This window comes from Apus apus, chromosome 6, assembly GCF_020740795.1.
Source record: "Apus apus isolate bApuApu2 chromosome 6, bApuApu2.pri.cur, whole genome shotgun sequence".
Taxonomy (NCBI): domain Eukaryota; kingdom Metazoa; phylum Chordata; class Aves; order Apodiformes; family Apodidae; genus Apus; species Apus apus.
In genome coordinates, this window is record NC_067287.1 from 27,340,545 (window position 1) to 27,361,569 (window position 21,025).

Here is a 21,025-nt window from a genome sequence, read left to right on the forward strand (position 1 = left end):
CACCGACAGCACACAGTGCAAAGATACAGATTTCTATATTTAACATGTCTATTCAGCAAGTAAAGGAGTGACATCTGATTATGGGAGACCTATGTATTTCAAGGTGACAAACTGGAGGGGCCAAAAAGAAAAAAGTGGACAGGGCAAGAAAATGGCATCAAAATACATTTTAAAAGAAAAAAAGAGAGATGCTAACGAGTTGAGCCAATTTACAGGCTGCTAAGAAGTTTCTTTGACTCAATTAAAGGATTCACTGGGGTGAAGCAATGAAGAGGGATCAGCAGCAGGCAAGACTTCGCCAAAATATCCATTTGTCTCTCAGTCCCTGAATGCAGAAAGGCCAGCCTGGAAGTCTCTGTTGTGTGCCTGTCTGCCATGGGAAAATGCCCAATTGGACAATGGACTGAGTAAAAAAAAACACCACCCCACTCAGATTGTGCCTGAAAGGTCATCTCTGCAGACTTGCCTTTTGTTCTTTTTTTATTTTAATAGGATTTCTTCAGGGGCAGGGGGGGAAAAGGCAAGAAACTTCCTTTTAGTGAGCCAAGTGCTAGTGTCTTGTTTCTGGGCTGGTTACTCAACTGTCATTCAAACACTGTCACCAGTGCTGGCCCCAGAGACTAAAGCTGCAGTTGCAGGGCTTCCCCACATCAGCCCTTGACATCCTACCTGGCATACTCTCTCTCATACATGCATCTGCTCTCCCTTTCTCAGAGAAAAGTGATTTTTCCAGCCCTGATCAAGTCTGTGTATTACGGTGCACCAGTTTTGTGTGAACAGTGTGAACAGCGTTATTTTTAAAAAGCTGTCAGTAAACAAGTCTTGATGACAATTCAGCTTCCTCGGTTCTCTGACGCTCTCTAGTGCCTACCTTAGAATGGAGACAGCCAGGCAGACAAACTGCCTTGCAGCACGTTTGCTACACACACTGCAAAATACAGAAGATCTCTGCTCAGCCAAATCTGGCAGGTACAGCCAGTTTGCAGGATACAGTTGCCTACAGAGCAGAGTGGCGCAGGAAAAACAACCTGGGCTTTCTGTGAAACAAGAGCTATTAGGACTGAAGCAGTTTGGCTTGTTAACATTTGCCAAGGGCTTTGAAAAGGTACAGTGCTATATGTAGGTTAACAGAGACAGAAATGTCAAGCACCATTGCTGGTAAATCCATGGGATGCCACATATCTCTGTTACTTGTTGCAGGTGTTCCTCTCTCAAGTGTTCCTGGTCTGGCCTCGCACAGCCTGGAGCTGAGTTTTGTTTTCAGATGCTTTTCCTCTGTAACCCAAGCCCTGTTGCACAGAATGTCGGACAGTACCTCTTTGTGCTCCAGACAGCATGCTGGCATACAGTGCTCCATGTAGCACAAGATAAATGCAAAGGAGCACAGTGACCTTTTAAAGCCATGTCAGATGGCTCCTTGACCCAGAGACCTCAAAGAGGTTAGATTTCCTGCCCTCCTGCAGCTACTCAAAAACATGAGAGGGAAGGAGGAGAAAGACCTCTGTATCTCTGCATGTGAAGAGTAAGAACAAACTGCTTCTTTAATGGCTGCTTTCGCCTTAACCGAACATGAAATGAAAGCATATCTTGCCAAGGTGCACATATGTAGGAAGCACAGGAATGGAGAAAGGGGGAAGGTTCTCCTACCTCACTACTGGCAATGGCAGGGAGAAGAAATGGTAAGGATCCTTTCCCTGAGCCAGGCTGCTCTTCTGTTGTTGCAGAGGATTAGAGAGAATAAAAGGATTGATGGTGAAATCCTCCTCTGCTAAAGGCAATGGCAAAACTCCCACTCGCTTCTACAGGGTGAGGATCTCCCCTTTTTTAATAAATTAATTACGAGCTTCAAAATCCAATTAAAAATAGGAATATCGCAGAGCTGTGCCACACTGACTTTTTTTCAGGCTATAATTCCTCAAAATTAATAACCACACTTAGGACTCATGCCTGTGAGCCACTCCCAGGAAGGAGGCTCTACTCCCTAAGTCACATTTATTCAACACAAGGATCTATGCAGTGCTTAAACAAATCCATAAATCCACATCTATACAAATGCACTCAATGGAGGAGCCAACGCTCATCTGAAAAGAAGCTCAGATATACACCTGTTAAATACTCAGCTGCTTCAGTTCAGAATGTGCTCCACACCGTGGAGCTGGTTCAGCTTTCACACGTCCACAAACACACCTGGGAAGTGCAGCCAGCCAGCAATGCACACACCTGTTTGAGCAGTGAGTTATGCAATTTTTTGAGATAAGCACTAGTGTTAAAACAATGTACCATCTGCTTATGGAAAATCAGGTCCTGTGGCCTGAACCTGTCTGTAGGTGAAGCATGGCAGCTGTGGACTGGCAGAGCACCTCCTGGGACAGGCCATCCAAAACCATGTTTGTGCTCCAGCCACGCAGAACGAAAGTACAGTGAACAGGGGTAACCAAAAGATTCACCTCAAAAGGGGACACTCGATCACCAGAAAACACTCACACAGACACATCCTTAGTTGCCTGTTGAGGATCCCTGAGAAGCAGCCTGCCTGTGCCTGCAAGTGCACAGAGTGCTGTGCTGAAACCTACTGATCTAGAAGGACCTTATAATTAGAAAAGTAAGTGGTACAGAAATGCTATTAGCCCTACAGATGTCCTTTAGAGTTTCAGTCCATTTTGGCTGCATATGTTTGTGATCTTCACTGTGGCTCTGTCCTGCAGTCCGTAGCCCATTTTAATATTTCCATCTGTCTGGAGCCTATTTTCATACCCAGAGACTAAGATGCTTGAGGAATAGGCTCGCTGTTCCTCTTCTCTTTGTGGCACTTCATATAGCCTAGCTCTTCTTCTAAAAGTACTTCCAAAGCACACTTCAGTACAGTCTGGCCCTCCATTCTCTTTATGTCATCCAGCCTGGTGCAATCTGGTAACAAAGATATTTACAGATTTATGGGAAACATGCAATAGTGAAAATAAAATTTATGAGTCATAACAAAAATCCATCAGACTTCGGCAGCCCTGAAATCAGTCACTATTCCTTTGGTGACTAAGACAAATGCAAGACTCTAAATATTAGGCATCTTGTTAGAACAATAAACAAATTATTGGTATAGTTTCTTCTTGAAAGCCAAAAATACATCACTTGAAAATCTGAGCCAAGCACACAATCCCAGCAACACCACTGTAGCAAACACACACCAGGTTCCCAGCAAAACATGATTGATAGACCTGGGCTGGTTGTGTGACAGAGATACCACACTGGTCCTTAGAACTTCTCCCTCTGTTTTCCAGCCTTGGGCAGTCTTTGTGAGTTTCTTCTCATGGAAATTTAGGAATCAAAAGCTACCATCTGAAATAGCCACCTATGGCTCTTTTTCACATTAACAGAGAGGCAAAGGTGTATGTGTGGGTTGTGACACATGAGACCACAGTCAGACTGAAATCACAGGTGAAATTCTCTCCTTTGACAGTACAGAGTGCTAGGCAAGCAGCTCAGCTGCAGGCAGCTGTTATCTTTGCTTTCCAGGCACAAAACAGAGAACATCCAGTTTTCCCTCCAACACATACTCAAACTGTAAACCCTATATAAGCCTTTGCAATAAATATTCCTTCACAGAACACAGCAGTGAGGATGTTTCTTCTCAAAATCCCTCTGTCCTTGCCACCTACATCCTCCAGGCATCCCTATGTCCCAGGGATATTTCTTTTGTACAAGGAATAAGGCAACATTTGCTACAGACACTTCACAGCGGCTGTTTCAATGGCAAGTGATTAGTAGAAACATCAGGTTATAAGACAGAGAGGTATGTAACTAAGATCAGATGAGGACACCGGCATGATCACAAAACTACAGCACACAATGGATGCTGAGCATGCTATGCATCTTGGATCTCCATTATTTATAGCCACTCCCAAGGGTCACAAGTCCAGTCTGCCATAGAAATAATGAGATTTTAAAGAAGAAAAAAATAATATTTAGAGACCATGTGCCTTCTGCTTTGTAGATAACCTGAGGCCATGATTTTAAACTTCACTTCGCTCTGCAGGCTAGAAACATCTATTAAGAAATACAGATAAAGGAGTTTTCTTTCTATTCCCTGGATTTCTGAGCAGGGACTTTATGAAGAAAACCCTTCAGATTTTGGGATGTGCACAATAACATCACAGAGTTGGTAATGCTGTGGGGTGAAATGCTGGTTTCATCAAAGTAATTGGAAAAAAAACATGAAGGCTTTAGTTTCACCCGGTGTTTTTATAGAATTAAAAGTAAACAAAGATGTTATTATCCATCCCTATCTATTTCCTTATTCCTCCCCTGCACCCCACCTTGAATACCACATCACAAACATATGTTTATTGCAGTGCACTTAGTAAAGCAATCTAATAGCCTCCAGTACTGCAGTGAACTTCAGAGGAGAATCAGAGTCAAAATCCTTACCGGTATCTCTCTGTGCTAAAACATGGTACAGTCATGGGACTCTTTTTGTCAGTATGAGCAATTAAGCCAAAAATGCTTAAAGAAACTGAGGGGAAAAAAACAAATCTTGTCTGTATGCACATTTTGAAGGCCATTCAAATAAGACATTTGTTGTACTATGTTTTAAGAGCTCCTTAATATTGTGTTACGTAACTATACAAAACTACCATGCAAAAATGCCTTTAAGTAAATGACAGAAATACCCCCTTAAAAATCACCATGTGTTTTTAATCCACCATGAATGATTTGTATATAATTTCAGGATTTAAAAAAAAAAAAAAGTTTTGTGAAAGAAAAACAAGAAATTCCGTCCTTTTTCTAATTAATGATTTAAAAATTATTCAAAATGAAACTAGTTCTAAAAGCCTCACTGTCTAAAAATATGCACTGAAAGACAGCTTTAGCTACATTTGCTCCCAAGACTGGTGTTCCTGGAGAACCAAACAAACTGAAAAAAGGAATTAAATGCAAGATTTCTTGCCTGGATTTCTCCTAAAAGGAAGCTCCGGGGGCCCAAATCATGCAAAGGAGTGTGTGAAGAACCAAGTAGCGCCACTGGCGTGTTATGAGAGTGTTTCAACACCTTTACTTGCCATCCTTTCTGAAAAACCATTCAGGAAGCTGCTGTTCTTGCACTGGTGATGGGAGCCCGAGCCATTGCAGGGAGCAGCAGCACCGCTGTGGGATGACCCAAGGCCCAGGGGGAGGTCAGTGCAGACAGAGCTGCCAGAAGCCAGTGTGGGTTTTGGTGAGAAGCAGCCCCCAGGCAGCCTTGCAGAGAAGCACCATGCAGGGCATCCATATTTGCTTTGCAGTTTATCTCGAAGTCTGCCACAGCACAATGGGATGCCTAATGTGGAACTTCATATTAACAGTATTTATGTAGCACTCTGCATCTCCAAGGGTCCCTGAGAACTTTACAAGCTACATACATGGCATACCAATGAGGCCAAGCCATAATTCTTCTAATTAGCTGAACATCAGCACACAGCACATGGCACAGCAGAAAATGTTACTGGTCAGTCCACTCTTCCTATGGAAAAGAGCTGCATGATATTTAATAGAAGCATGTTGCAGAAGGACATTCAGTTTTAGGACTTCTGAAAAAAGTAAATCTAACCAGACAGGTCTCTAACACCCATGCCTGTCCTCGCTCATTACATCCACACCCTTCATCAAATATGAGACACAGAAGAGTCCACTACCTGCTGCTTGTGAAATATTCCCACTTTCACACTAGATTCAGCAAGTTACCATCACATGGCTCAGGCAGCTGCTCTGCTGGTGAGGTTACAGAAACACTAGTGAGCAGCTGCGGTTCAGCACACAACGACATCACTCTCTTTTTAAGATTAATAAGTCAATTTCTTTAGCAAAAAGGAAGAGCAGACTATTTAATACACACATCCTCTGGAGATCAATGCTGACATCTAAGCATATGTGCATGCAACCCATCAACCAGTAAAACTAATTACAAAAATCAATTTCAGATACTTTTCTAAACCTTTCATTCTTCAATATACTCCTAATTGATTTTTGTTGGAGAATAGAAAGCCTCATTATTATTTTTATTATTAAAAAGGAATGCAAGGGGGGGACAGTGGTCAGTCCTTAAGTGCCTCACCAGTGCTTTCTACTCAAAAAGAGAAAAAAAAAAAAAAAAAAAAAGGCATTTTATGCAGTTTTGCCACCTGCTGGAAAGATAGAAAGGCCTTTGAAAGGGTGACAAAGCATGGGAGAAAAGCTGGCAGCAGATAGTATGGGGCAGAAGAGGAATGTGACAGAATTGTGAAATACACAATGTGAGACAGTTGTACCTATTTTTAGATGGACAGGGATGATCAAGTGTAAAAGAAGTACATTTCCATGAACAATGTACAGCTCCTTTCATCCAAAAAGGTCAGCAGCGCCCTTATAGAGAGATGGCTCTGATCATGCCTGTATTAGAGGTGGGGGAAAAGAGGTTAAAAACCAGAGCCAATGTCCAATCAGACTTTGTACAAACTTCAAAGCTCTGGATTAGTTCCTAAGGGCCTTGCCAAAGCTTGTCTACTGAACCAGCAGCAGTCTTCAGCCTGTAGCCACTGAGGACATGGAAATAAATTAATTTTTTTCAGCATTATGTCTTACATACACACAAGTACCTAACATATATCCACAAAGCCCACTTGCCTAGCTGAAAAGCAGAGAAAAGCAAAGCATAAAGCAACATTCAAAGAAATGGAATTTTTCCATTTTCTACTCCAGAGGATGCATTTAATGAATGCCCATTGCCAAACACGCCGAGCGCTGAAGGTGGGGAGGAAAGCCACGCTATCTCCCTGGCTCCCATCAAGAGTGATAAAGCCTTCCAAATGCTGCTTCCCTTCCAAATCCCTTCTCCACAGCTCCCCTCAGAAGGAAGCTCCTGGCTGCTGGGGCAGGGCTGGGGGACAGATGCCCGCCCGGGCGCACAACCTGCACTTCGGGCCCATTAATTGCCGGCAGATCCTCCCCCAGCACAGGCCCCAGGGACGCCCCGAGCAGCAGGTCCAGGCAGCACCGGCAGCAACACCGCCCAATTAAAGCCTCCAGAATAAGTGTGGGGGGAGGAGAAAATAAATTTTAAAAAAGGAAATAAAAGAAATAAATAAGGATGGAGTTGCCTGGCAACGGAGGGCAGAAGCAGCTGTGCAGCAGGCCAGGCCGGTACCCAGGCCCCTTAACACCCTGCATCTCATGCATTTCTTGCCGGGGTCTCCTAGTAACAGCGGCACATGCAGGGCTGTTGTGCACTTCCCTCCTCTCCTCCTGCTTCTCCCCATCATGCAAGGCAGCGCTGTTTGCCCTAATTACACATTCTTCCTGCTTCAAGCTGCCATTACTTTGGTCCCCAGAGGAGCAGCGAGAACTTTAAAAAAAATCTCCTCTAATAAGGGCTTTTAGTTTCAGATTCAGTGGAGCTCTGCAAGCTCAAAGATGCAAGGCAAAGTAGCAGTGGGAGAAGGAACAGATGAAAAAGGAAAAGTAAAAAAGGCAGTTCACTGGGTCAGATTTTTCCAGGACCCTGAAATACACTTTTTCCCTTTGTTTTTTTGTAAGTTATCCCAGAAGATGAACAATGAAGTCAGCCCTTTATGGACATGGTGCATATTTACATAATCCGAAGCAGTGTATCATAGATGTGCTCTTTGGACACCTGCACTTCAGGCCAAGAGTTTCTGAGAAATTCCAGGCAAAATATAAGACACATGTAGCTGGGACTAGAGCCAATGAAAAAAATTAAGAGGAATCGACACCCCCTTTTCCAAATGCTAACATCTTACATGGTTTTGCTGTATGTTTTTGTTAATTCAAACTATTACAGTGCTGATGTTTTTCACCATTTACGTGTCACTTCATTTTCTCACTTCTGCCACTGAAAAATGAGAGAAAGATGAACAAAAAAAATTATGCAGACTGGCAGAAACAGCACAGGAATAAAACACAAAGGGGGGAAGTAACATACATTCCCTTCTGTTTCCCAGTTTTGTCAACAAAAAAAAAGAAAAATGGAAGAAGACCCGAGACACTTTCATTCATTCATTCATTCATTCATTCATTCATTCATTCAGATACTGGGTTTGATTTGCGTGTGGAGGCGGAAGGGAAATTGTGTGCTTGGGCTTAAAAAATACACTGGTGAGTTCTCCCAATGAAGGCTGCCCTGGTGTTAGGGCAGGGCTACCTACACTGTTTCTGAGGGAGATCCTGTCCTTCACTGGTGCTTTCTCCCTGTCCTGGGGCTGGAGGTGATAGGCTGTGCCTGGTGGTTGAAGGAGCTCCTTGCTGCTTCAAGCTGAATAGGTTTCAATAAAGATCTTGGCACCACTGCTGGGCAAACCTTGGTGAACCAAGCAGTCTGGTCTCAAAAGTACAAGGCTGGGAGTAAAGAGAATTAATTTTATCAGCTAGGAAGTTTCCTCATCTGGATTTTGGAAGAGGCACTAATGATAAACTGTCCCTAGCTCTAAGGGAGGTACAAGCATCCAGCTGGAAACAACTCCGGTCATTCATGCTGCCAGATGAATGTAAACTAGAGGACACAAATGTACTATAAAATGTCATTGCTGAGTGACTCTGCATCCTCAGGGAGAAAATTTTTAAAAAATAAAGAGATTTTTCTGTATGAAACAAATTCCTAACACACATTCAAAGCCAAACAAAGGCCAGGAAAAGAATCATCTTTGGGATTCTATGGTGTTTGCAAAAAATTAATGATAAAATTGTATCACATGTACCACACATTAAAGTCAGCTTACAACAGATCATAACTTAGTCCACTTAAATAAATTTTTACCCAGACATTCACAGATAGAAGTCTTCTACTCAGACTATTTTCCACTGCACAAGCCAAGTTTTTAGCTGAACTTGTTACACTGAGGACAGTGCTTTTCTCCCTGCCCCTCCCCAACACACAAGCCACATTCTCCTAAAAAACAAGTATTTTTCCTCCAACTTCTAAAATAACAAACAGTAACCACACTGGAAAAAGACCAAGTGTGGAAAATTTCACTCTGAAGAAGGAAAAGCTTTGCAAATTTACAGGTAACCAACAAGATTATGTCCAAATGGAAGTTAATGCAAAATTAACCATAATACAGTTCCATGGAATTACATATTGAACAAAAGTACATGAAGGTGTGCATGCCTGTGTTTTTATAACATTCATTTCCGAGAACTGATATAAGCTTCTACTGCAGTAATGATAGCTTATGGTCATCATAAAAAACTAGAACGACATCACAGAATTGTCCAACTAATCTATTAAGTTCTCTCTGTCAGTGGTAAGAGTCCAGATGTACAGAAGGAAGGAGTAAATCCCCACTAAGCCTCTAAACGTGCACTGCCATACAGTGAGGACACCTTTCTTTCAGAACTCAGGTGGGGATCAGCTTTTATCTCAAAACACATGCTTGACATTGTTAGCTTAGCTAGCATGCCTACAATGTTTTTTCAGTGTTCAGTTTTTACAGCCTCAGTTTTCAGTCTGGGTTTTGAAGGCCAGACACCTATCTCTAAATGGGGATTGCTGGGATTGCAAACTGGCCTGCAATGTTTTAAAGGATTCTAATTCTTAAGCCTTCTTATCACATACAAAGCTGACCAACGGAAAGATTTTGGTTCTGCAGTGACACAAAGGTTTTGGTCGTTCTCAAGAGACCTGCAGATAGAGCAGGTGCCATGCAGTATTTTGTCCTCCTCTTTCTGAAATGGCTGCACTAGGCTTTGAAAGTGTCCTCACTTGATGTCCTTGTCTTTCATTCATTTCTGTTGCAGCACATCACCATTCACTGCTTGCTATGTGGTAACCAACTAAGTTTCAAGGGTTTTCTGAAGATGCAAATACACTTTCTCAAAAACTGCAGCAAAACAAAAGAGACAATTTTATTAATGAAATCCACCCTGCACTATCTGCATCATAAGCTTGCCCTTTAGCTATCGGTAAGTACATTTTTTTCACTATCCTCTTGACAGGCTGCAGCCCTGCACAAAGAGCTGGGGACTTGCTACAAAGCCACAGGTCTCTCTCTGTACAACAAAAAATCTTGGGCTTTGGCTTTCATTTCTCCTGTGCTACCAATACTGTTCTCCCAAATGCATTTCCCCAAGTCATTATGAAAAATCTTGCTTGGCTATTGGCATTTTCTTTCTCTTCACTGGCTTTCTGTTCATGAGTGCTACCACACTAACAATACAGCAATGCAGCTTCCCATTCATGCAGTATCACTGACACAGTCTTTATTTCCTCAATTATTCCTTTATTTTGTATTAATCTTCTTTATCTATTATCCAGCCTCAATTTGGTCTTCTCCAATCATTTCCAAATTCTGGACGTTGCCACTTCTATCTCCAACACTTTGGGAAAGCTCTTCTCTGTTGTTTTAAATCCCACCACAAAACCCCCTCCTGTTCATTAATGCTCTAATAATCTTGTGTCTCCCATCTTTTTCTTGCAAATGTAGTAATTTGTTTTCCTGCAGGGTGGATTTGTTTATTTTACTTAGTCTCACCCAGCACTTTGGATCAAAGAACTATAATTTAAAATAAGATGTCCTGACAACGTGAAACAAACTCCACTCAAATAAGTACTATCTAAAGATTGCATGTAGAAGCATAACATCCATTTAAAGAGGTATCTCCCACTCATTTAGGCTTTAGAAACCTACCAATTTAATGTGAGGTGTCCAACTGCTGTTTCTCAGACTTGAGGTTTGGTTGTATCCTAGGTTTAGATGGATAAAGAAAAAACCCAAAACCTTCAGTTACCCATAAAATGCAAACCCCAGCAGAACCTCCTAAGGGTAGTTGTTTTATCACTATCCCGATCTTATGGATTTCTTGGTCAGTTTATATGTGATGCTTTATCTCTGGCCAGCAAGCACCAACACCATTTCGTACCTCCCCTGTACATTACTGCAAGGATGGCTGATATGGTTCTGTAAGGAGATAGAAATGTCCTCCAGAGGTCTTTGATCTGGGAGACACAGCCATGTCCCATGACTAATCTTCCATAGGTCACAGGCCAGCTCACCCTTAGACTTACTTGCATCCAGACACTCGCCAGCAATATCCTGTTTTCTAATTTAGGAAGTACTGATGACTATACATGTGTTTTGGCTCATTCAAATTCCTTCCCTTTCCACTCTCCATTACATTGGCAATTCATGTCCATGCATGTGTGAAGGCTGGATGAAAATGTCTGTCTCTGTCTCTCAAGAGACAAAATGTCATTGTTTGCACTGATGTCTGCTCCATGAATAACTGTGAGAGAATGTGCTAGTGTTGGATTACTGTGCCAGTCCTGGTGGCTCCTTTAGATGTTTTTACCTCACCCTCACATTAGTAGCATGGTCTTTCCAAATCTACAGCTCACCTTCTCCCAGCTGCTGTTTCTCCCAGGTGGCTTCTGTGCTGCCCTCTGACAGTCAGTTTCACCACCGCTCTTAGCTCCTTTACACGCCCTTTGCTTTAGATGCCCCGGCTTACTTTGAATTAAGTGAAATATTTTCGTTTCCCTTTCCATCCAGACAATGTTTTTCCCTTTCTTTTCCTGATTAAATTCTCTCCCACACAGATGACTTGTTTTTCCGCTCTCCAAAGGTCATCCAGAAGGTGGTTTCATAACCAATTCAACTATGGATGGGCCTTGCAGCGCTGTCCTGGTTCTCTTACGGATGAGACGCGGGAGAGTATGTAGGAGATGCACCAAGTGCAAGGTGCGGTCTGTCTCTGGGTTCTCCAGCAAAGTAAAGCCCTAAGAGAAGATCATCTCCAATTTAGCAAGCTGCTGTCAGTCTGCATTGCCTGCAGCCCAGCCTGGCTCATCACACACCAGCAAGGAAGCCCCAGCCAGCATCTGTCTGGTCAGTCTTACATATGAACGAAAGGAATGCAACCTCCTTCCGCCGCCTTCCATCCCCCAGCTCCCCAGCCCATGTTTTTTTTGTTTTCATGCACTGCAGTAAATCCCTTTGATCCAGCAAATAGACTTCACACATGCAAGTTGGGTGACCAGCCCATGCATCTGCCTCCCTTGCCTGTGAACCCCACACTGAGAACTCTTTGTCAGGGCACTCACACTCTTAAACAGATCCTGCACTGGCAGACTGCTCTTGCATGACATACTAACGAATTACCAGCCAAAGGAAAATATCTCATAATCATTTCAGACCCTCTGGCTCAGCCACTGACTAAGCCAAGTGGCTACTAGCCATTGGCACTGCTGGATGCATTTGCAACCCACAGCACACACAGCTCAAGGCGTGAAAAAAACAAAGCACTGATGGAAAAGAGGGCTTCTTGTCCCTAGCCCCTAAGGCTTACATGGGAAAGCAGGCACCCTTGGCATCTATAATTCAGTCCCAAATTTCCATAGCTATTCCTCTGTCCCTCTCTTTCACTGGAGGTAGGAGCTCCCTGTGGGGAAACCCGACTGCAGAGGTCAGCGTAAACAGATTTAATGTCTTGGTTGTACCAGCTCTGATTTAAGGCATCCAACGGTTAGTGATTTTTAAGGGAACAGAGCACTTAAGTGGGATGAAGGGGTCTGAATGACTTTCTGCTTTGGACTCAAATAAGCTAGTTAGATAAGCCTATTACACCACACCCCTTGATTCACTCAGATTGTTCCCAAGATATAACTGTTCAAAGCTATTTAGACAATCTACTTTCCACAACAAAAAATGGGAACCAGGTGTCTATCTGCTCCCAGGTTCTGCATCAAAGGTGTATTTTAACAACAAGGCTGCATCCACTCCTCATAGTAAAATGAAACTAAGATTTCTACACAGCTATGCATAGCTTGGACATGGTTGGATGCAAGGTGGTTATATGGCTGCAAAGACTGAAGAGCTCCTTATCCAGCCTTGTATTCCCTCGTCTTTTGCCTTCCTGCTTTCCTCACAACCTATGTTACCTGCTAGGACTTGCTGGATGGAAAAAGGAACACTCCCATAAACTAGTAAATGGTTTTGGGGCTTATTAAACCACTGATGGTTTAACTGGCAAGATCAGAGGGGTACCTGAACCCATGAGGTGAGGTGCTGGGAGTGGAAGGTCTGGGCACTACACCCAAGCAGCTGCAGCCTCATCATCTGATACAGGTCTTCTCCATCTGCCAGCAAAGGTGGACTTGCCTTTTCACCATGTTGAGCACTGCTGTGGATGGGCAGATACCTGCATGTCAATGGCACTATGTGCAGCAGTCTAAGAAGTATCACTGGGACAGTGAGAAATGTTTCTCATCATGTATTAACTGGAAAATGTAAGATTTCACATGCTGATGTTACGGAGGGTAAAGGCTTTGATGGAAAATTAAACCAGAACTGAGGCTGGGCTCATAAGCATTTAAAATCTTGCTAGATTTTGACTCCAAAGGGTTGAGGCGTTCAAAGAGTAGTGGTTTTTAGTGGTTTTTACAAATGCTCCCTCAGGACTACTTGTCTACTTCTCCACTTACTGGATAACAAAACCAGAAAAAGTCCACAAGCTCACCCTTTCTAAGTAATTGCGTCACATCTCTGACTAATTTCAGGAAGAGCTGTGTGAGACTCATCACTTCCAGCTGGAGGAGGAACACTGGGGTCACATCTGAACAGAGAAGGCCACTGTGACACTGGCTCTCACACTCTTCAATTGTGCCTTCATGGGAGCCCTGTCACCTGCTGGAAGGCCTTGGATGGGACATCCTCTGGGACAGTCCCATTGAGGACCAGCCTCAGAGCAGCGCTGCCACTATGAGGAGCCTCCTGACCATGTTGCTGTAGATTTTAAAATGACTGCACTACTGTCACTGGCTATCAAATAACTGGATCACAAGTGAGGTCACACCTGGCAAGGTAGCTGTCCCCAGTAAAAGCACTAGAAAGCCCATATAAAAAGATCAAAACCAATGCCTTTTATGTCTTAATATGATTTATACTTTAGAACATGTAACTTTTACAGGGCTGCCTAGTATTTGATGGATGCATCTCTCTTAACAACCCACACATTTGTTTGATTTACTGCACTGGTCCAACATGTTGTTTTCTACCTTGCAAGAACAACCTTGCTTCTAGGAATCTGCCTGCATGATAAGATCGTGAATTAAATGTGCAGTTATCGTAACAGACCACACATTTCACAGTAAAATTGAGAAAACTGATTACAGCAGTCCCTCTGGAAACAAGAATAATCACATGATAAGACAGTGCTAATGGGAATTTATCATCTCTCATCACATGTGAAGCTTAGAACAAAGCAGCAATGTGCACAAACTGCACAGCCATTACTGCCAATGAATACCAGCCAAAAAGCTACTGGGGACTAGGAACAAATGGCAGGAGAGTGGGGACCCTAAGGAGCCAAACCTAAACCAATTCTGTATGATTCAAGAAGCTTACACAGTGGAGCTTATATGCAACATTAGTAAATACTACCCAAGAAAACAGCCTGACATCTTTCCATACATCCTATTCTCTCTCTACCTACTCTATTCCATTCAAACTCCATGTCATTCTGTCATTGTTCTCACTGTATTTTATCACTACTGCAGAAGGCCAAGAACAGACAATCTCAAGGGTATGTGCATCTGCACACCTACACGTTTGCATCTACACACATCCTCTCTCATGCACACATTATTCCTAAACTGCGTATCTCAGATACAAAACACATTTTTCTTTTTTCCTTGTTCAAAAGGCAACAAAAACCTACCCATGCTTTTTTCTATTTGAAGCAATTAAAACTTGACTGGAATTAATACTTTTAAAGCGTTGGGGAAGTGAGAGCCAAAAACCCAAACTGGCACACCACAGTTTTAACATGAGTGATACATCTACATGCCTTAGGTATCCTAGAATTACTCTGCACCAAACCCCGTAAGACATATGAAGCCCCAAGAGGTCAATGCTAGACGGTGACCTCCTCTGTTCTATTGAATACTGGGTACCTTTGCTGGCCTACAACATTTTTTCCACTACCCTGTTTCACAGACAGAAGCTTGGACTTTCAGAAGATATATTTTTTTTTCTTTTCTAAATGAGAATAAAAGGAGATGGTTATGGTTAGGTGGTGGAAGGACAAGATGAGAGAGTCATCCTACACAAGTACCTGTATGAGTCCTCTGGTGAGCCTTTAAGTGGGAGCTCTTTGTATAAACCTTTCGGCACCCATTAAATTGACAACGATGAACCCTCTTCTTGTTTTCTGGGGATGCTTCTGCCCCTGTACCTCCTTGCTCACTGTCGCTTTGCCCACTTTTTATTGTCCCCGTGGTCGCTGTTGCTACACCCTCTTTCACGGAGCTGAGTGAAGTTTTCTTAGCCACCAGTTTCAGTGTCACTGTGCCATCCACTGCTGAGAGAGTTTGTGAGGTTTTTACAAGGTGGCGGCTGAGCTCTGGAGAGGAAGGGGGTGTTAATGAGGTTACTGCATTGAGTTGGGCCTGGTTGACAGCTGTGTAGCCTTCTGTGGAAGAGCTGGTGGACTGCAAGCTGAGGCATGTCTCAGACAGCAGCTTGTCCCGTGAGAGGATAATGTCCATGTTGGCGCTTTTGTCACAGGTACTTGTCTCCACTGGTAAAAGGACAGGGTCCAGTTGTCGGATACTGTCCTCTGGATCCGGGCCTGAGGAGGCATGAAGGAAGCAGTCCAGATCCTCACCAAAGGTCTCGGACATCTTCCGTGGTTCCGTCTGAAGGTATCGCTCCAACTCCAGGCATGTCTGCAGTAAGGGAAGGGAGAAGGGAGGGAGAGAAACCACTGTTAAGAGATTTCAGCATGGCTCCCACCTGGTCCAGAGCCATTCAGAGACAGCACTCATGCACACCAGCACTTTCTTGCAAAATGGGCACATTTTGGGAAACGTAAGGATTTGGCACTTGTTTGGCATTGCTCCAAGACAGAGTGTGGGAATATTCACATATGGTAGCAGATATTACAGTAGAAGTGAAGATAGGACAACCAGAAAGCATCCACTATGTTTTCATGAAAGTCTGCATGTTGTCCCATGGATACCAGGCCTTTCCTAACTTTAAGCATAATCTGGCCAACAGTAACTTACATATTAAACTATCCTAACAGCCCCACTGCCTCACCATGTACAAACAAAAAGTCACCTCTCCAAAGAACTGCTTCCTCTTCCTTCACAAACATTAACTTTCCCTCCAGATTTAACTCAGTGTAGCTGGCTGGGGCCCAATTTGTTCCTAAAACAGCATGATTCTGAAGAGCAGCATTTTAAGATAGAAGACAGAGAAAAACTTCCAGTGATGCCACAGCTTGTTTAAAGGGCCTGAGAGAAAGAAAGGTGTGACAGAAAAAAGGAGTCTACTGTCAGTTTTAGAGGGTTTTTAGTACATCTGGTCAAACAGGGCTTCCTGTGTACAGGAAACCAGACTTACACACAAACACATGACACCCCCCTGTCCTGGTTTGAGCCAGGATTAAGCCAATTATTTAAAAAAGTAGGTGAAGTTGTAGTAAAAAATGCTGACACATAAAAATGTGTTCCTGCATCTCCACAGCAGTGGTCACCAGCATGAGAATGGGGTGAGACTCCTATTTGAACATACCTTATTATGAGGTGCCCTGAGCTAGTCCAAATACAGCCTCCTGGCTCCATCACACAGCCACGTGTTCTCCACAACCAACAATATAAAGCTTTATTGTTTATAGGAAACCATTTGCTGTAGTTTCAGGAGCTTTTAATGGAGTTTATTAGTGCTATTTTTCATTTCTCACTGCCTGAAAGGCTAGCTGGTTTAATACCACCACTGTGATTTTACAGGACTTGGAGAAACAGACATTCTAACACTTTTTAGGAATCTCTAAAAACTACTCCTTAGAGAACATTTACCAAGATATTAAGAAAGGGATTTTAGGCAAAAAATGTTAGCCCATGGGAGCTGGCAACCCAACTATGTCTAAACCTGGAGAGTCCAGCATCTGATCAAGAAACAAAAGCTTAATAGGACCAGAGGAAGGACAGAGATTCCTGCCTTCTGGGTACAAAGGTCCCATCAATAGGCGTGTAGAGGCCCCACTCTCAGCTCTCTAGGAGCTTCCAGGTTTCTCAAGATTATTACTTTCAACGTACCCAGGAAGCAGCACTGCTGGTTGCAGGTACAATGTGGTGGGATGACTTTCAGAGTTCACAACAGAATCTGCAAGACACTAATCTCTTGATTCTTTCTAAAATAATAGCTAATTATAGACCAGAGCTGTAGAGATTGACTTGGACAAAAAGCAAAAGAATTGTAATATATGTGAGACGTGCTATACTGTACCATGTAGGTTATTCTCAGAGGCACAACACAGCGTGTATGATGTGTCTGCACACAGGCCTGGATCTGGGACACTTATCAGTTAGTACTTGCCTTTTGCAAGCCTTCCATTCCCTTTTTAGACTGCATTTTTGGGACCATGAGAAATAACTCTAGCTGAGGATCTTGTCTCTCCTCAGATTAATCCTAACAGGTCTGGGAAGCAGCTTTCCAGCATGCCCCACAGTCTTTCAGGAATACCCCCACCACCAGGAGAGGCGGGGCTTTTGAACTCCCCACATCATGTAATTCGGGCTTTCTGGCACACTTAGCTTTCACACAGTAAGCCAGAAACAGGTTAGGGGGATAATAAATATAAGGCTTTCAAAGGAAAGAGCAAACATAATCACAAATTAGGTGTGGAAAGTGAAAATAACAAAAAAAGACAGAGACTCAAGGCCATTAAATATGATGACAGTGACATGAAATGTCAATTGCTGTGGGATCAGAAAGCTGCCTGTGGAGGGAGGGCAAGCAGGAGGTGCTGCTCCCTTAAGGCACCACTACCCCACAAAAACAATAGTGGGCCTGACAGTTTTTTCCAGCTTCACCATTAATTTTCCATAAAGAGCAGTTTCTCGATGAGCTCTTTTCAGGCAGACCCTGATGCTTCAGAAACCTGTAATTATTCCTGGCTCACCCCTCCCGCAGCCATTGCACCTGTGCCGCTTCAAGACACCAGCTGGTCATGTCTTGCCTTCTGCCTCTGAAATCCAAAACCAGAGGATCAAGCCTATCTCCCCATAGAAGGGGGAAAAAAAACACTCAAAGAAACAATATAATGCAGGCCCTCCCTCCCACCCCCTCAGCCTCTCCACCAAGTCAACAGGGGGGAAGAGCCTAGCAACGCTGAGCCAGAAAAGCCCTCCACCTAATCTGCATGGCAGATAAAGCCTGGCAAGGGGTTAGGGCCACATCTCTTCCTTTACCCCCCACCAGGGCCCTACCTGCTGCTGCATTTGCCAGAGTCTGCAATTGCCAGCAGAAACAAAGCGTCTTTCCCCATATGCACTTCCCAGCTTCTGCCAAGTACCTTATGCGACCTTCCCTCTTCCTGACCCAAATCACCCAGGGAGTGGTCAGGCAGGGTTCTGAAATCAGCCTGCTTTCTTCACTCCTGCACTGGAAAGATAATTTTTAGGCCAACTAAATCCACTCCATCATCTTGAGGTCTGACCTGGAGAAACCAGTCAGGCTGAGACCACCAAGGTCCCCACTCCAGCCTCGTGGACCATCAGGAGAGGCAGGAGAGTTCCTTGGTCTCCTCTCCCACAAAGCTATTTGCTAGTGAGTGCAACAAAAACGACCAGTTTTTTTTGTGGGAGCACCAGGATATTGACCACTATCCACAGAGATATGAGCCCAAACCGCTGGATTCAGATGATGGTGCACTCCTTTAGATCTACTTCCACTACCAGCCTGGTAGGAAAATGGTCCAAGGATACCTAAAGACAGCAGTGATCTGCTCTTGTCATAGTTCTGTTGGATGTCCAGCTTCTCCTTAACCACTCATGCCAGAGAAGGGGAGCACTGTGTAAGGGATGTAATACATGTCACATGCGACCTTAAGTCTGACTAGCCTTTGGTTACTATGTTGCAGGCAACTTGCTGCATATTAAACTTCCTTACTCAGTGTCTGCAAGATCACTATTTGCTGTCAAGCTGGTTTGGTAGGCTAGGGATAAAAAGTGACCCGCTACTTCAACCTATCCACCCTGATTAACAAGGTTCACTCTCCTTGGACCTTGCTCCTCAGTTTAGCGAGTTAAAAGAAATGACGATTCATGGCTGAAAAATAATAACACATGACTTTGTGAGACCCCACGTACTTGCAGAAAGACAGCTGGGAAAGGATGGCAGTCTGGCATGTGGACAATTCTGACAAGGCCTCAGTCTGATTTTTCCATTTCAGATACAATTGCAAAAAGGCTCATTTTCCCAGCACAGGCACTTTTCCGCCACCTGCAAGAAACACTCTGTGTTTCCTGCCTACACACTCCTAACATCTCTTTACTCTCCACATTATGCTATCATCTCAGTCCTCTGGGGCACATATATAGCAGCAGAATACATGTAAACTGCACTTAGTGACACATGCAGCACCAGATCCTTCAGACAATGCAAGATAGCCACTGTGATGCTGCCCTATGCTTTACAAGGACCCACTTCTTGTTAGCCCTTTCAGAGTTTGCAGCAGCACTGATCCAGGGAAATTATTTGTTCAGTACACCCATTCAATACATTGAGAAAGGTATCACCTCTAATCTACCTGTATTATTACCTCTGAAGCTTGTCTAAAGCTCATCTACTGAAAGACCATTTACCAAACACACTGAGTATGCTCACCACTATCAAATACAATGCAAGAGAAACCCAGCCAGTTAGATAGCAGAGGTGTGATAGATGTGTTACTGTATTCAGCAGAGGTTAGCACTTACCCAATTCTGCAGCCAGTAGAAAACAAGACAGTTTTACTACTAACTGCAACAAGACAAACACTTTCCAATACCTCCAATACTTGCAGATACTCTGTTTAGCTCAGACAGCCTTTTTAGGATTTTTAGTTTTAGGATGCTTGTCAGCTGTCCCAGTTAAAGCGCAACCCAGAGTATTCAAAATCCAGGTATGAAGCACCTGGACCTACCACTCATGCTGATGTTTGACTTCATCACTCTCCCCCAGAGAACAACCAGCAGAAAGGCTCTGAGACCACAACCATCATCAATGTGTCAAGCCTCATGGCATTGTAGGTCCCTGATGTCTCTCTCTCTTTAGAGAATGACAGGGGAAGCACATAGCCAGGCTAGGGGTCTCTGCAGAGACTCAAGTCTGGCATCTGGGTTCAGGTCCAGACAGCTCTGGAAAACCTAATTCCAACTAGCAATCTAAAATGAACTCTCACTGCCCAGGGCATAAAACTAAACTTGCTCCAATTAATTGCAAAGAACTGGTTTCGACTGGCAGCCCTGTTGTATGTCAGAATTTGACCCATATATACAGGCCCTTGAAAAATCACAGGTCACTTCAGAAGCACCTCCCTATTCTTGATAGCACTGAAACTCCTGGGCATTTTGCACAGCTAAAGACAGCACAAAGCATCAACAGCAAAGTTCTGCCAAGGGTAAAACAAAGCCCAAACACTTTAATGAGAAAGTCAGGGAAGACTTTCTCAACATGTTCACCAGATTCCTCTGTTTTTTGATGCTGAAGGATTTTATAACATCTTCATTTTGAATTTTTCTAGCGTGTCATGGGAAGTTCTTATCTAGAAGTGGTAGTTACTGCTAAGTGCCATTTTATCACAGATATAATTGGACATCAAGCACCAATCTTGGAAGTTATCCAAAACCTAATTAAGAAGCTGGATACTTAGATCAGACTGTGACAGAGAATGAAAATGTTGAATGTGGTTGACAAGCAGGTCTGATCTACTAGCTCTGTTTACAACACTTGAAAGGATTCTCTTCACAGCATAATTGACGAGCAAAGCAAAATTATACTTGCAATAGTGAAGGTCAAATTCCAGGCTCCACCATGACCTCACTGCTTTCTGCTGCACATAAAAAGGAGCTTCACCTCTAACTTTAAGTAACTGTGAAAGTCTCAAGATGGCAAAGGAAGAGAAAGCATCCTCAATCTGAAGGGAACCCAAAACAATAATTCTAAGGTCAGTACCACCGTAGTTCACTGAAGCTCAGAGCAACAGCAACACCAGTCCAGTGCCTGGTGTCAGTATTTCA

General features: G+C 43.5%; 1 protein-coding gene across 2 annotated transcripts in view; it reads right to left on the bottom strand.

Moving 5' to 3' along the window:
• Positions 1-21,025, bottom strand: part of KLF7 (KLF transcription factor 7) — a 61,569-nt gene that overhangs the window by 16,659 nt on the left and 23,885 nt on the right. For both annotated transcript variants that reach the window (XM_051623888.1, XM_051623887.1), the window contains exon 2: positions 15,073-15,685. In XM_051623888.1, coding sequence (XP_051479848.1) covers positions 15,073-15,685 — 613 coding nt within the window. The remainder of the gene's footprint in view (positions 1-15,072; positions 15,686-21,025) is intronic.